The sequence below is a fragment of the Arachis hypogaea genome, chromosome 12, assembly GCF_003086295.3.
Source record: "Arachis hypogaea cultivar Tifrunner chromosome 12, arahy.Tifrunner.gnm2.J5K5, whole genome shotgun sequence".
NCBI lineage: Eukaryota > Viridiplantae > Streptophyta > Magnoliopsida > Fabales > Fabaceae > Arachis > Arachis hypogaea.
In genome coordinates this window covers 117,566,575-117,583,027 of record NC_092047.1, presented here as the reverse complement: position 1 = coordinate 117,583,027, position 16,453 = coordinate 117,566,575, and the positions used below count along the sequence as shown (strand labels likewise).

The 16,453-nt window shown below is 27.2% G+C and overlaps 1 protein-coding gene across 1 annotated transcript; it reads right to left on the bottom strand.

The window, feature by feature from the left end:
* Positions 1-10,953: 10,953 nt before the first annotated feature.
* On the bottom strand, positions 10,954-15,128 carry LOC112728691 (strigolactones hydrolase CXE15). Its single transcript, XM_025778946.3, has 2 exons — positions 14,394-15,128; positions 10,954-11,578 (listed from the first exon to the last, which is right to left on the bottom strand). Exons 1-2 carry the CDS (start codon positions 15,068-15,070, stop codon positions 11,266-11,268), a joined length of 990 nt encoding a protein of 329 aa, XP_025634731.1. The 5' UTR covers positions 15,071-15,128; the 3' UTR covers positions 10,954-11,265.
* Positions 15,129-16,453: the final 1,325 nt, after the last annotated feature.

Sequence of the window (16,453 nt, the reverse complement as noted above, 5' to 3'; positions counted from 1 at the left end):
ATCTATTTTAAGAGAGAGAAAGACAAAGATGAGATGAACGGTGGAGAATGCAAGTTACCAAAATGAGTGATCTGTGATTTTTTTTCCACTCATCTTTTTCTTCAATTTTTTCTTTTTCTGGACTAAATTTATTTATCCTGATCCTTTTTTCCCCTTCTTTTAGAGTAATTCTTTGTGCTTATTTTTTATTTTTATTTTAATTGGTGTGTATTAGTTGATGTGTGTGATGGATAGTCTTTGATGATAATCAATCATATCTTTTTGTATAATTTATTTAAAATGACTTTTTGCTAACAATTAGTATTCTATAAACATTTGTTACAATTATTTATGATAAAAAATTATTATGTTTTTTATACATTTATATTTAAATTTTTTCATGTTTTAATTATTTAATACTTAGTGTTTTTAGTCAAATTCTTTTGAGATTAATTTTTTTCCCATTCTGTCCGTAAAAAAACAAGTAAAAAATAAGTGCATTTAAAATAAAATTAAATAGAAATGAAAGTTGTCCTTGTTCGTAGTTTCGTACTATAGTGTATTGAACCTCAATAATTTTATTTTGATCATTACTTTTTTATTGTGCTCATTGTTTATTATTATGCTTGATTACTAACAGGAAGGATATAGTTAAGTCCTTGGTTAGTCACTAATCATTATTTATTTATTTATTTATTTATTTATTTTTTATTATTATTATTATTATTATTATTATTATTATTATTTCATAAAGCTTTGTCAACTTTTTCCCTAATAAGCTGTGCATGCAACTAACTTCCCACAAAGCAACTAACTAAATAATCTTTTTATTAATCTAAATAAAGAATCATTATTCAATTCCTTCGTTCTTTTATTTTATATTATTTTTTTGGTTTCATACAACTACAAAATGCAAGACAACAGCGAAGGGGGAAGGGGAGAAAGTGTTAATTAGGAGTTAAAATTTATTTTGACCCCTGAAATTTTTGACCGGCTTTAATTTTGACTCCAAATTAATAATTACCCAATTAACACCCTTAAATATTAAATTGTGTTCCACGTTTGTCCCTGTAGCTATTTCCGTTAATGAAAATCTGATGTGGCATGTTAAGTTGACAGTATGTATTCACGTGGCACCCAACTTGTCAGAATAGATGTGTGATGAGTGAATGACATCACAAAAGTTGAATGAACTCAATTTCTCCAGTAAAGTCTCGATCATATTGGGAAAAAAGGGCTGCAAATTGAGTTCATTCAACTTTTGCCACATCATTCACTCATCATACATCCATTCTAGCAAATTGGGTGACACGTGGATACACACTCTGTCAACTTAACGTGCTACGCATCAGATCTCCGTCAACGAAAATAGCTACAGGAGCAAGCGTGTGGCACAATCCAATATTTGGGAGTGTTAATTGGGTAACTATAAATTTAGGGGTTGAAATTGAGGCCGATCGAAAATTTCAGGGACAAAATAGTTTCAACTCGTTAATTAGTGATGCAACTAAAAGTTCGAATGTGTATTTTTTTTTTTTTTAGATAGGATTTCGAATGTGTATTTCATCACATATTACAACATCTTTAACAATATTAAACATTTTAATTTGTTTGTTTTCAAGCTAACCTCCTCCTTCTTCTGCTTATTTTTAGTATTTTATGTCATAATATCTTTTATCTTTTTATAAATATTATTTTTGGTTTTTGATATCTTTTTGTGAGACATAACATACTTTAACTATCTTTAAATTTCGATAAAATCCTCCACTCATAAAAAAAATAGACAAATTAATCTCTATTAACGGTTGGCAAATGATTACCTTAAGTCTGATATATCAATTGACAATGTTAGGTATCAACTCCAAATAATTATAGGAACTAAAATTTTCCTCTCTACAACTCAAACGTCATCGCTTCATAGTACAAACACTCAACTCTTGTCTAAATTCACTATTTTTCTTTTTTCAACACTTCCCATCATTATAGTTTACAAAATGTAACCCCTCTCTAATTAACAAGATTTTCAACCTTTTCACATTCACTCATTTACTATCTTTTTCACTGTTATTTCTTTCATTCACACATTCACTCATACACAGAGAGCTCAAAAAAAAAATACCACCATCATCAACATTCAACAACAGTAAATAAAAAAATGAGTGTTAGAACATTAAAAGAACAAAAAATACAGAATCTTTTGTTGTTGTTGTTGTTGCCATTGTTATTGTTCTTCTACCATACTAGTTCTAAATTCTAACATAGAAAAAATCTTGCACAAAATTTTTGGACCACTAGAAGCACACCCACCCACCGAGCTATCAAAACCACTACCTTCTTCTAACACTACTGCAATCCAACTCCGAGTCCAAACGCAAAATTCAAAATACCATTAGATGCACACATTTTGAGTGTGTTGTCGTCGCTGCTGTCATCTCAACATTTTTCTACTTTTGATGCCATAACCAAAACCATGGCCCTGGAGAGAATAAGGATCGGATGTCCATCCCCATGGTGATCGTTGGTGGAAAACCACCACGAAGCACCAGCAGTCTCCCACTGCCGCTGGCTCCGAATTTCTCTACCTCGGCATTGTCGTCAGTTTGCGTTGGATCAAATGAGGTGGCAACGGCGGCAAAAATGTCAAAAATAATAGAGGTTCGATGAGTCGGAAATTGGAGTTATCGGAGCTCTAGCCATTTCCGCCGCTAGTATGGCACATTTCGGCGCTACTGGTTATGACAGCAGCACAAGAAGAGACGAAAAATGAGGAAGAAAAAGAATCGGAGGTGTTTTACTCGTCGAAAGGTTCGTCATTTTATTGTTCAAATATTTTGTTCTCACCTTTAATCATTTGAGGACGGGATTTTTAGTCTTGCAATCATTTGAAGTTGATACCTGACGTTGTCAATTGACACATCAGCGTGAACTTAATACTTCAAACGGGCAACTGTTTGTCAATTAATAGCAGAACTTGATTTGTCTATTTTTCTTGATGGGTAAGAATTTTATTAAAGTTTAAACATGATTAAGATGCACTATATCTCAAAAAGAAAAAGTCAAGAATCAAAAATAATATTTATTCTTATCTTTTTTATCTTTATTACTTTAATTCGTTGTTACTAAAAGACCTAAGTTGAGAGATTGTTATCTATTTCAACAACTATGTGTGTGTCTTTCGTTTTTATAGGGTGGAATAAACTCAAAATATGTTGTGATGATAAAAACTCTCACATAGATGTATGCTGGCAAAGTCTACATAATTTTTTTTTTATGGTATCTCATAATTCGACAGACTAAAGATTAATTTATTTAAGATTTATTGTTAGCTAATAAATTGCTGCATACATTTGACATAATCGATATATAACTAATAAGTATTTTGAACATATTGTTATGCTTATATTTTTTAATGTTATTTTCTAAATGCAACTTTTTCATATTAGATATATTTATTTCAATAAATCTCAAATATTTATATTGTAAGAGAACTATTCATTTTTAGGTAATAATATATAGTAAAACTAAAACCTCCTAAGAAGAAAAATACTTTATCATAATTCCCAAAGACAAATAAACTCGAACTACTTAAATCATGAACAGATATAAAATTCAAAAACTCATTATTCTCTTGGTTTTTTAAAATAGATAATTATATGTATATAAAAAAAATCATAGCGTTAAGCCATTGATTATTTTGCTTTTAGGTTGGGACGTAGTTTTCTTTTGTTTTTCGCTTTAGGATAAACATGGGGCTTAAAGTTAACACATAAACGTCAATGATGATCCAAATTATATGATTTATGAATCATAGACTATGGAAAAAGGAAAATAGACACCCTATTGTTTAGGCCCACCTTAATATTTATCTAACATTTCTTTTTTGACAAGCTAATGATGGTGCCAATAGTTAATCACTTTAATTGCATGGATATATTATACACATGCTGACATGCATGGTTATAATCTTCTTCAATCTTCATTATCTCCCTAAACTTTTTTTTAGCAGATTAGTTCATGTTTTTAATTTAAGAACATGGGTATCACAATTCAGCCAAAATATATCAATAAACATTTTCTTACATAACATAAAATTCATAAATAATTTAAAGCTAAAAATAATATATAAATAGAGTAAACTAAAATGAGAATTTTTATAAATAAATATTTTAAATATTTTATTTACAAATATATAATTTATATATAATTTATTTTTGTATCATATTATTTATCTCGTTTATATGGTAAAGATACAAAATTTAAATGTATAAAACAAATGCAAAAAAATATTTATTTAAAAAATCCCTAAAACGAGTCTTCAATTGTGGAAAGCTAAGGGGGAAAAAAAGGATAAAAGAACTTAATTTTTTATTTTGATATTAAAAAACTCTATTAAAATAATAACCTAAAATATCTACTAAAGTGGGCTTATTGGCCCACTCAAAAGTTAGGTAGATGGGGTCTTTAATGTTTTCTTATTACTTATATTCTATTTTCTTTGTCCCTCTCTCTCCTAAATAGGTGGAACATTCCTTATTTCTTACGAAAATCAATATAATAATAATAATAATAATAATAATAATAATAATAATAATAATAATAATTTAGTTTTCCTGTATCATTAATTTAAAATTTTTTATAAAATTCCAATCATAAAAATTTTACAAACATAAATATTTAATTAGACGAGAGTGTACATAAATCATTAACACATACCAATTAAAACTATATATATATATATCATCAATAAATAGAGAATGCCTAAAAAATTGTTAAGTTTCTTTAATTGTAAATTATTATTAAAAAAATGTGATAACATTTAATTATTTAATATCGTGAACGAAAAACAAAATTTATTTTGTGACATTCTAAATGAAGAAAGCCTAAAATTATACATATATAATATTGTAATATTGTATTATTAACTAAATTGTATGTATCTATTGATGGAAATTATATTCTCTAAAACGACGACGAATCAAGTGAGGGGTATTTAGAACTCAAACGGCTACTCTCAACTTTATAAAGATATTGGACAATGGAATTATTCTATATTCTACAATTAAGAAAAAGAAAAATAATGTTTACAATTTATTCCTCACTTTTTATTCTTCTTTTATTTTTAGTCTCTATAACTGTAATATTCTCTCATTTTTTAGCTAGATATATGCAAAGAATATCCAACCAATAACGTCCTAGTTTTTCTTTTTTTTTTTCCCCGTTAACTCTTGTTATCCTTTTTTTTTATATATATTTTCTGATTCTAGAAAATAAACAGGAAAAATATTTGGTTTCATTCAAAATTGTGGCCTTGTGGGGTAGGTATATTTATGTATTTATTTATTTTTTGTTACACGAAGTACATAAGTATTTATTATCTTATTTATTTCTAAAGAGATTTCATGAAGAAGAGGGAACCTGACATTTAAAAACATATATACAAATGCATATTATATTTTGCCGGGTGAAACAAACATTTATTTTGAATTTGAACAAAATTTCATAACTCGTGTTCTAAATTCCTTTAAAACAATTCAATATAATCTTCTTAATATTGAGATTTTTAGTTTAATTATTTGTTTCCATTATATATACATACAAAAATTTTACTATTAAATATTTATAGATATTTATACATATTATTTTTTATATTTTATATTTTAATGTATATTTTATTAAAAAAAAACTGAGATTTAGTAGTTAATTGTTATTGTTATGTGCATATAACGGTTGATTGTTTACCTAAGGTGGCGACATTAGATATCTGCTTTCTCATGCTCATAACTGCATTCATGCATTTTTCATTTTTTTTTGTCAAAAAAACTTTGCATTCTAAAAAATAAGGAAAAGTATAGGTAACCAACAAGATTTTTGAACAATGTGTAAACAATGTGAATTAATAAGGTTAAAAGAGTAAATTTAATTAGTAGCATTAAATTAGGATGTAGTGTATTTTCATTTGATTGGTGGTTGTTCATGTTGTTCAAAATTTTCATTATTCTCCTAGCACTCCCAAAAAAATAAATATGCAACTACCATCTATATAATATTATTTTTGCTGCTGCTGCTGTTTGAAATTTGCTTTTGATATGTTCAAAGTGATAATAATAGAATTTAGTAATAATTAAAAAGCAATTCTCCTTATTATTGAAAGATTAATGAATATGTAGTTGATAATAAATAAATTTTTTACTTAATTAACCGATATTATATTCAAATTTGACTCTTTTTACTTGAGTCATTTTTAACTTTAGAAATATAAAAAATAAAAATAAAAATTTCACACTTAATTGTACAAATATAGACAAGTTAATACTTAATACATAAAATTTTTACTTCACACTCAAAGTGGTTCATGTTACTTCCAACTACTTAAGTCAGCTTTTGTAAAGAATAAGCAAAATCACTTTTCTTTGTCATAAATGTGTGTCTCATGTTATTGCACTTTCCCTTAGCTTTCTTCAACTATAAGTCCATTGCAGAATCCATAGTAAACTACAAAAGCACTTGTGTTCAAATCATATCTAAGAATTCACAACGACAAATAGGACAATTTTAAAAATTATAAAGAATAAAATAAAGTAATTAAATATTATAGGTTATATATATAGTCATGCAATCTTTGAATCTACATTATTCTATTGGAAATAAAGCCTGCTATTGGCTATATATGTTTATAGTGCATAGCTTGCTTCAGCTTTTCTTTTTTATTTGGAAAAGTGAGTTTCAAATGGATTGCAAGCCAATCAAGGGTAGTTGATAGTATTCAAGTCATCATGTACATTGCATAACCGTTGTGAGATAATATGATCATATTGAAATGAATATTTATTATTTTCACTGATGTTAATGTTAGTACTTAAGCCTATATCTAAATAAAAAACTAATTGTTTTTTGGTTAAAAAAATACTAATTAATAGCATAATATGTAGCTATACAGATAAACTCATTAGAGACAAAAAGACAAAAGAGTTTTTTTAGGCCCATGTCTAAGCCCAGAAAGAAAAAATCTGATATTTTGGAGGTTTTGTTTTTCGTCCACTAATACCTTATATGTCATATTTCATTAATTGGGCTATGAACAAATCTTAAAGGTTGGCCGGAGCCAACTTTTCTGGGCTACATTTGGGTCCATTAAGTTCAACCCATGATCTTTTTTGTTGAATAACATTTTTGGTCAAAGTGAGAAAATATTTTGGGCAAAAAGCATTAGATGCAATATAATAATTAACTTAGGTAGGTCTGGCGGTTAATTCGCTAATCCGCTTAAATCAAGCATTTGAATATTGGCTTGTGTATACAGTAATTTATTATCCAATGACAAATTCTCAAACGGAGATCCGATCTGCGACTCCATTTTTATTGGCAAGCAACGTTGGTATTGAAAGTGTCTCTCCTTATTCGAGTTTTCCAATAGCTAGACCAAAAAAAAAAAAAAAAAAGCACAATATATGACTAAAAGTCTAAAATAAAAGGCTCTATCCAAACTTGTATGATGAAAAATATAAGTAATTTGTATAAGGTCTTATTAAGTCTAAAACCTCGTTGTGTTGTTATTGAAGTAAAGTTTTTCAACTTTAGTTTCCTCTTATGTTACCAAATCGTCTACAAAACTACTGAAACATCATCAGTAATAAACAACAATCACCAAATGTCCAAATCAACTTTTTAATTAGATTCATACGGACTTCAAATTGATGGAAGTCCTAAATTATTATTAATCATTATTATAATTATTCAAAAAACAAAACATCACTTGACTTTTTCATGAACATCTCATAAATTCCTAACTATCAAACTCACATTCATGTCACAAATTGTGGTTAAATTTTCAACTATTGGATAAGAAGTAATAATAACTAAAAAGGACCTCTACTAGTAGAAAGGGACTTTACAAAATCATACAATTAGCACCATCAAGTCCTAGATAAAGATAAGAGTATGGTGTTCATCATATGAGATAAATGAACTCATGAATGATCGCATCATATGATAAGCACCTAATTTTTAAAAACATAAACTTGTAGTAAGCAAGAAAGTAGAAAGGTTGAGTCATTCAACTCATAAACTTCACCTCCCTAATAATAAAAAGACACATGGCTACAGAGAGAAGAATAATAATCAGAGAATAAGAAAAAAAAAACCTTTATAAAAATTCTACTTGAGATAATATAATTTACTGAAAAAAATAACATGTATTTAATGATGAATTATCTATCTTTTAAAAAATCAATTTTAATATAGGACTTGTGAAAAATAAAAATTTTACTAAACTAAATCATAATATACTACTTATTAATAATTGTTTAAATTTATTTTTTTCATTACAATAAATTTGGACTGAGACCATCTTTTAAAAGTGTTTACTACAAAAAAAAATCTAGCTAGTAAAAAGGGTGATCATAGATCTATGGTTACGGTTTTGAACCTATGGTCACGGTTTTTTATCGTGGCCTATTCTGTCGTGGCCATAGATCTATGGTCACGATTTTTTTACCTATGGTCACGGTTTTTTTACCTATAATCACGGTTACAATTTTTAAATTCTGACGCTTTAGGCCACGTTTTTTTACCTTGACCATAAGTTAATCTATAATCACATGAAAAAACAGTAACTATAACCTCTATGGTCACCCCTCCTTAAAACCGTAACCATAGCCTTATCTATGGTCACGGTTTTGATCGTGACCATAGTTCTATGGTCACCTCTCCTTAAAACCGTAACCATAGTCTTATCTATGGTCATGGTTTTTACCGTAACTATAGCCTCTATGGTCACCCGTCCTTAAAACTGGGTCCATAGCTAAGGCTATGGTCACGGTTTAGCCTCTATAGTTATCCCTCCTTAAAACCGTGACCATAGCCTTATCTATGGTCACGGTTTTGACCGTAACCATAGCTTATGATCACCCCTCCTTAAAATCGTGACTATAATCTTATCTATAATCACTCCTATGGTCACAATTTTAACCGTGGCCATAGCTCTATGGTTTAAACACATGAAAAGTGTTGCCTTTGATCCATTTGGTATGAGATGTCACATTAATCAGCTTCCACTACCATAGATTGCTACTTGCTATAGCTATATACTCATTTAATTTGTTGATTGACCAGTCATATCATGATTATCATCGAATGAAAATTGCTACTAATTGTTGACAATCGAAAAACAAATGCAATTTGTATTTTTGTACAATAATCATCATTATTGTGGAATGCATGGCTAAGAAGATACCTCCTTAGCTTAATTGGTCCAATCCTAAATCATTCTCTTCTCACTGTATATAGTTGATATGAAAGTACTTTAATTTGATTTCCATTAAAGATGTAAATAATAACAAGGTTTAATATAAATTAAACCATCGACTTTTTTTTTCCATTAAAGTACTTTGTTCAATGGTTTAATATACGATAATACTAAAAATAATAATAATAATAATCAAAATTTATTTTATTTAATATTTATTAATTATTAAATAATTAATAAATAAAGAATAAAAAAATTTTAGCTTCCTTTGTTAATTCTCTTTTAGTACAAACATTTCGGAAACAAATAAAGGTATTGTTGATTAAAATATTTATTTCAAAAAAATACCACAGTCGAAATATGAGGAATTTCTATCTCAAAAAATGGAGTTTGCATTGAGAAGGATTTTTTGAAAATTGGGAGACAGAAGCTAATCGATGTACTTAGTCGAAGAATAAAGATTATTTGAAGTTGTTTGTTGGCAGTCACTTATGTTGTACAAAAAGAGTGGAATAGTTGCTTGAAAATTAGCACATGCGAAAATTATTCTTGAATTTGATTAGCCACGGACTTCAATAAATAAATGAAAGATCGATTAAGAAAGGGTTGGAACTTTGTTTCAGAAAAACACTCAAGCACACTTATATTCCAGTGACTTTTTGAGTTTGCGTTCGAGTCATTTTTCTGTAGCGTTCTTTCCATGTCTTTCTTTTTCGTTTACATTTCTTATAATCTTTATTTTTCTTGTAATTTTATTTTTCAAGCACATTTATCTTTTTTTATTTCCCTTTCAAAGTTCAGTACTTTATTTTTTCGATTTCAAAGTTCTTCGATTATGTTAAAATAATTTATTTAGAATGTTATTTTAAATTCAATCAATTTATTATAAAATTTATTTTGTTTATTTTTCAGATTTTTTTTATTTTACTCGATAGAAAGATTCTTTGATGCATTTTATAAAAACTGATATTCATAAAAAAATAGGTTTCATTCCCAAACTACTAGATATCAAATTACTTTCAATTTACAAACAATCGATAAAATAGATATGTAGCTGTATTCAATTTATACGGCAGAAACCTTTGCATTTGGATTTTGGACCCACCATGCAAATCCTTTCAACTGAAAGGGATTTTTTATGTCGAAAATTGAAATAATGCACATCCTTTAAGGTGGAAATTAAAGATTATGAAAATGACTTGCATACTAAATTTATTGATTATGAATATTAGTCTTTGATTTATGTAGCATGAATGGGGGATTATGTCTGCCATTTTAATTTTAAGTAATGCATCCATTTTAGTTTGTAAATTTAAGCTTAGTTTATTTTTTCATTAGCCTTTGCTTTTCTATATATATTGTGTTATGTGTTTTGACAAATCGGCTGTTGATAGTTAAAGATATATATTACACATATTTTTAGAAATAATTTAAGGGATGGGAATTAATTCACACTTATAAAGATTATACATATTGATAGTTATATAGATTATAATCCAAATATAAGCAATTATAAACGGTCACAAATAATTTATTTTATTTAGCGACAGTTATACCAACCGTTGCAATTAAAAACTATTGCAAAAACTAATTTCTGCATCTCAAATCACGACGGTTGTGTCAACCGTAAAATGTGATTTTGCAATAATTTTAAACCGTCGATATTACTAAAATAAACCGTTGCTATCCAACACACTTATTGTAGTGTATCTTTGTCAATAAAGTTGCTATATGTGAATATATATATATTCCATTATGCCACGCATTTGTTACAAAACATTATTGGATTCATACTAAGTTTGAAAGATAACAACCCAAAACTACCATCCAGTATTTTCCACAAGAAAGCAACGTATATCTAATTAAATATGTTGCTCTACACTTCAATCTCCATCGATCACAATCTTTATCACAAAAAAAAAAGTCCCATAATAAAATAATACTTACTAAACCAAAATAATCAAAAGGGAAAATAGAAAAAATAAAAAAGTAATGTATCATAGCTAACATCATATCATTATATATAATATATATTAAGTGTTCTAATTGGAATTTTGGAGCATGAATTGCCTAATTAATTGCATGACCTCTTCTTCAACTTCTGAGTGTGGATCATTATTATGAGTGAAGAAACCATGTTCCTTCCCCTCAAATTCAATGTACTGAATGTTCTTCCCTAATTCCTTTAACCTTGTTGCATAGTCCTGTGCCCTATCCTTCAATAATTCATTGCCACCTACTATCACCAGAATAGGGTCAAGTTCTACATCTTCAAGGTTTGGACTTCTAGGTCCAAATGGATTTGCTAATGGGTGGTCTCTGTTCTCTCCAACAGGGATTGACAGCCTCCAAAATCTGATTGGAGTGAAAGAAAACAGTTACAAAATATTCTATATATTTTTGCATAGCAAGAAAAAGAATATTCTATATATTAATATTTAATGCTTCTTGTATATCATGTGAATTCTCCTATTGCTTCAAATTTTTGAAATAAATAATTTTATATTAAATAGGATATTTGAATTTTTATGATTAAAAAATTTTAATTTTAATTATTTTTTACCATAAGAAATATACAATTCACGTTTTGAAATCTAAAAGAGGTTCTTAATATTTAAAAAAATATATTAAAATATAATTATTCATATGTCTCTTTTTGTTTGTGAATTTAACTTTTTGAGATAAATCATTTCATAATAGTATACGTATTGTTTAGACTTCAATATTTATTAGGGTTTAATAATTATGATTCAACAACATTCAAATATTAATATAGTCCAAAAAACTAAAGTTGTGTCATATTATATATAAAAGCAACTAATTTGGAATATATTAAAAATATAATCATATTTTATGTCTTGTAGAAAGGTAGGATAATAATTCACATGATAAACTAAAAGTTTCTAAATGATTTTTTCCCTTTGAAGATGAGAACAAATTTAATTTCGTCATATGTTTTTTTTTTTAATTATTAAATTAATAGAAGAAGATATATAAATAATTATATATTTAAATATATTTTGTCAAACAAAATCCTTTTCTAAATTTACTTAAATATTTTAATTTGCATAAATTTTTTTATGAGTTTTATGTTGAATTTGTATTTTTGGTATAATATAGAATTAAACTATAAGTTTTTCGATCATAAAAATTGTAATATCATATCTTAATATTATTTCTCTTGAAAAATGAAGTTGATAGCACGATAAGAAGAGATATGAATGACGACATATATCTAAAAATTTTAGAGTGGACTTTGGGATATTTAATTTGAATTATATTACTTTTAATGTTTTTCTGTGAAGATTTCAACATTATATTATGGAATTAGGGAGGTATTTATCTCTGAAAGGTGGATTAATTCACTTTATATATATATCTTTAATTTCAAATAAGGTGGTTCTTTGAGCATTGAACTGACGGAAATTCAATTTAGTGCGTTGATAACAGCTAGCTAGAATATTTTTAATTTTATTGCTTTGCATGCGAGTCCAACAAGTGTTGTTTACTTTTATTCATCGTGAAAAGAAATAGCTAGAATCCTAGGACCTATATTTCATTTAGAATGTTCTATTCAAGTGTTCCCAACACACTTTTTCAAAAACAATAAAGCACTATATATATTACTACTTTATAGTTTCTATGTGCTAAATATTTGATTTTGGAAAACTTTTTCTAATTTCAAATAATTCAAAATAAATTTTAATCTTGAGCTTATTTTATTTAAATTAAAGATCCATTTTACATATAATAATTCTCACAATTTTTTTTACTATCAAAGACATTATATAGTCATTAAATCACAATTATTTTATGTAACGAACTTTTATTGTAAGAAATAATAAAGAGAAAAAGGATAAATAAGCCATTGAACTTTTAGTTTGCAGACATTTATATCCTTAAAAATTTAAAAATATATTTAAATTTCTAACTTTCTTAAAATTTGGACATATCGATTCTTGGGTTTAATTTGTCCCATTTTAAAAACCCTCTCACGTGTGCATCGGTATATTAGCTAAACCAGTACAACGAAAGTCATGTTTGATTTTTTTGTTGAGTCTACCAGACTCAAAGGAATCGATGTGTACAAATTTTGAGAAGATCAGAGACTTAAATGTATTTTCAAATTGTTGAAATTTAAATGTCCGCAGATAAAAAGTCAAGAACCTATTTGTCTTTTTCTCAATAATAAATTAAAAACCCATTAAACACACGTGTAGTTTGACCCATTGAATTTGAAAAGTAATTACCAAAGCAAATGGGTTGTTGAAGACTTTGAATGCAATGAAAAGAACAAAATTGAAAAAATGGTTAAAAAATGAAAAAGTTGATGACAACTACGTTTCTCTTCTCCATATGTATACATATTTTGGTTAAAATGGCGAGGCAGCAACACGATGTATGTGACATAACGAAGTGGAAGGGGACTACATAGCTAAGTGTTACTTTCACCTAGGATTAGAATGTTTGAAATTTGGCCTTTATTTTATCATTGTTATTTTGATTTGGTCACGCAAAAATTAAATGATTAAATAATTAATTTTAGTTTGTTTAAGTCTTTAAAATACAGGTACGTATATTGAAAGAAGCATATATACTTATAATTATTATTGAAAATACCAAAATGATACATTTATTAAAAGTAGAGATAAAAGATTAAAAACCCAAATTCTTTATATATAAATAATAAGCTAAATAATAAGTAAATGTATATAAAAATATTTTTCATACATATATACTATTTCAATAAAGCAAGACTACTATAGCAACTTAGAACAATATATGAAAATAATATTTGTATTATATTTTGTAAATATTTTTTACTTTTTTCACTGCTCATCAATTATGTTAAATACAAAAAATAAAAAACATAAAAAAAAGTGTACACAAACATTGGACATATATGTATATCATTCTTCAATTTTGGTCCAAGTAAAAAAAAATACACTATTAAAATTAAATAATCAAGTTTAATTTAAGGTGACCATTTAAGTAATAATTATTATGAACAAAAAATTATTTTATATCCTTATATATAAAATTCCAGAATACTAATAATAATACCCATTAATTAAAATGATTAGCTTTTAAACTTTATAAAAGAGAATTGTACTTTTATATTTATTAAGAGGATCATATAATAATAAATTTCAACTCTAATTTTATTTACCTGTCTAGCATATCCAGATTCAGCATTTGCTCCGGCGGTCCCTCCTCGGACTTGGTCCGAGCCTCCCCACCGAAAAACGGCGCCAGCAACACGTAACCTCGTACCTGAACCGGCTCCATTTCTCTCGAACCCAAACCAAACCGGACCGCAAGCTGGTGCGCTATGTTACCTCCACTAGAGTCCCCCATGATGAAGACCCGGTCAAAGTCAATGCAATCTCCGATCCACGTGTCACCACTTCCATGTAATCCCTTCCTCTGCATCCATCTCACCGCCTCTACTGCATCATCGACCGCAGCTGGAAGCCGGTGCTCAGGGGCCAACCGGTAGTCCGGCGTGGCCACGTAGGCATGTAGAGAAGTGGCGAGACGGATGCCGAAGGCATGGGTGTGAGGCCAGGCTCGCGAGCCGAAACAAAAGCCTCCACCATAAAGGAAGAAGATGATTGGCAAGTTGGTGGAAGTAGTGGTGGGTTTGTAGAGACGAAGATGGAGGTTGTGTTTCTTGTTGAAAAGGTGATCTTCGAAAAGTACGAGGTTGTTGTCTTCGTTGTTTTGATTGATGGGTTTGAATTGGATGTTGGAACGGATGACGGTTCCGTCACTATAGAGTTTGAGGACTCCCATGCAGTCCTCAACTACGTGATGAGCATTATCATCATGATTGAGAGAAGACATTATTATTGTTCTTCTGTGTGTTCTCTTGATGAGTGTGTGATACGATATGATATTATTGTTATTGTTAGGTATATATATAGATGTTGATTATTATGGTGCTTAAAATTGTTGGTGTAATTTATTAAAAAAAAATTAAAAATTAATATTTAATTTTAAAAATATAAAATTTAAAATTTATTATAAAAAATAAGTAAACGATAGACACTAAATTACATGTAGGAAAAGTCTAGGGGACCAGTAACTTCGTTAAGGAAAAAGTTTGGTTACCAAAATTTTTCAGCCATAATCAACCAAAACTTTTCATATTTTACTTCATTTATATCACTTAATAACATTTTTATTTTTTACTTCACTCTCTTATCATTCTACTTATCACCGTTCATTTTACTTATCACCATTCTTATCAAATCTGCTAATTAATGATATTAATTAGAAAATCATATCCATTTTTATTAGGCACTATTGTAATCAATACTTAATATTCTTTTTTATAATTTGATTTTTATATATAAAAATACAATAAATATTAATAATAATTATATTTAATAATGGTAATTATAATATCAATTACATTAAATAATTGCAATTGATTCTTTGTCCGTTATGGTATTTATCATCAATTATTTAAACTATATTTTATTATGTAGTTCAAATTATTTTACATATATACTAATAAATCATGATTCAAAATATTTTAATATTTTATTTTTGAAGACATTATACATTTAAATTTAAATCAACGTATAATTTTTTAAATCACCGTCTTTAATAATTTAAAAATTTATTTCATATTTTTCAAAGTGAAAATGATTTATTTTAATTCACATATATTTCTAAATTTTACTATAATTAGATTTAAAAAAAATGTCAAATACCTAAATTAATTTATTCAATTGACAAATTTATTCATAACATCCACAAGTTCATACACATAACATCCATAATTAAGTAAGATGCACATAACATCCAAAATTTTATATTAATAACATCCATAATTTCATACTCATAACATTCATAATTTCATACATATAATATTTATAATTAACAAATTTTTACAATTAATATTACCAAATTTTAAACTATGTGTCTTGTTATATATTTCAAATTATCTTACATGTACACCAAAGGGTCATAATTTTAATATTTTTTATTTACTATTCATATGTATACTTATTTATTGATTTTAATACGATGAGTTAATAATTATTTTTTAAATTTTATTTTTTAATTTTAATTTTTTTATTTTATAATAGCCTATATATAAAATATGAGTTGTATACCAGAAGTTGTTAAATTCTCTAATTTAACATTCATATTTTTATACGTATAATATTTATAATTATATATATATAATATCCATAATCAATAAATTGGTGTTAATTT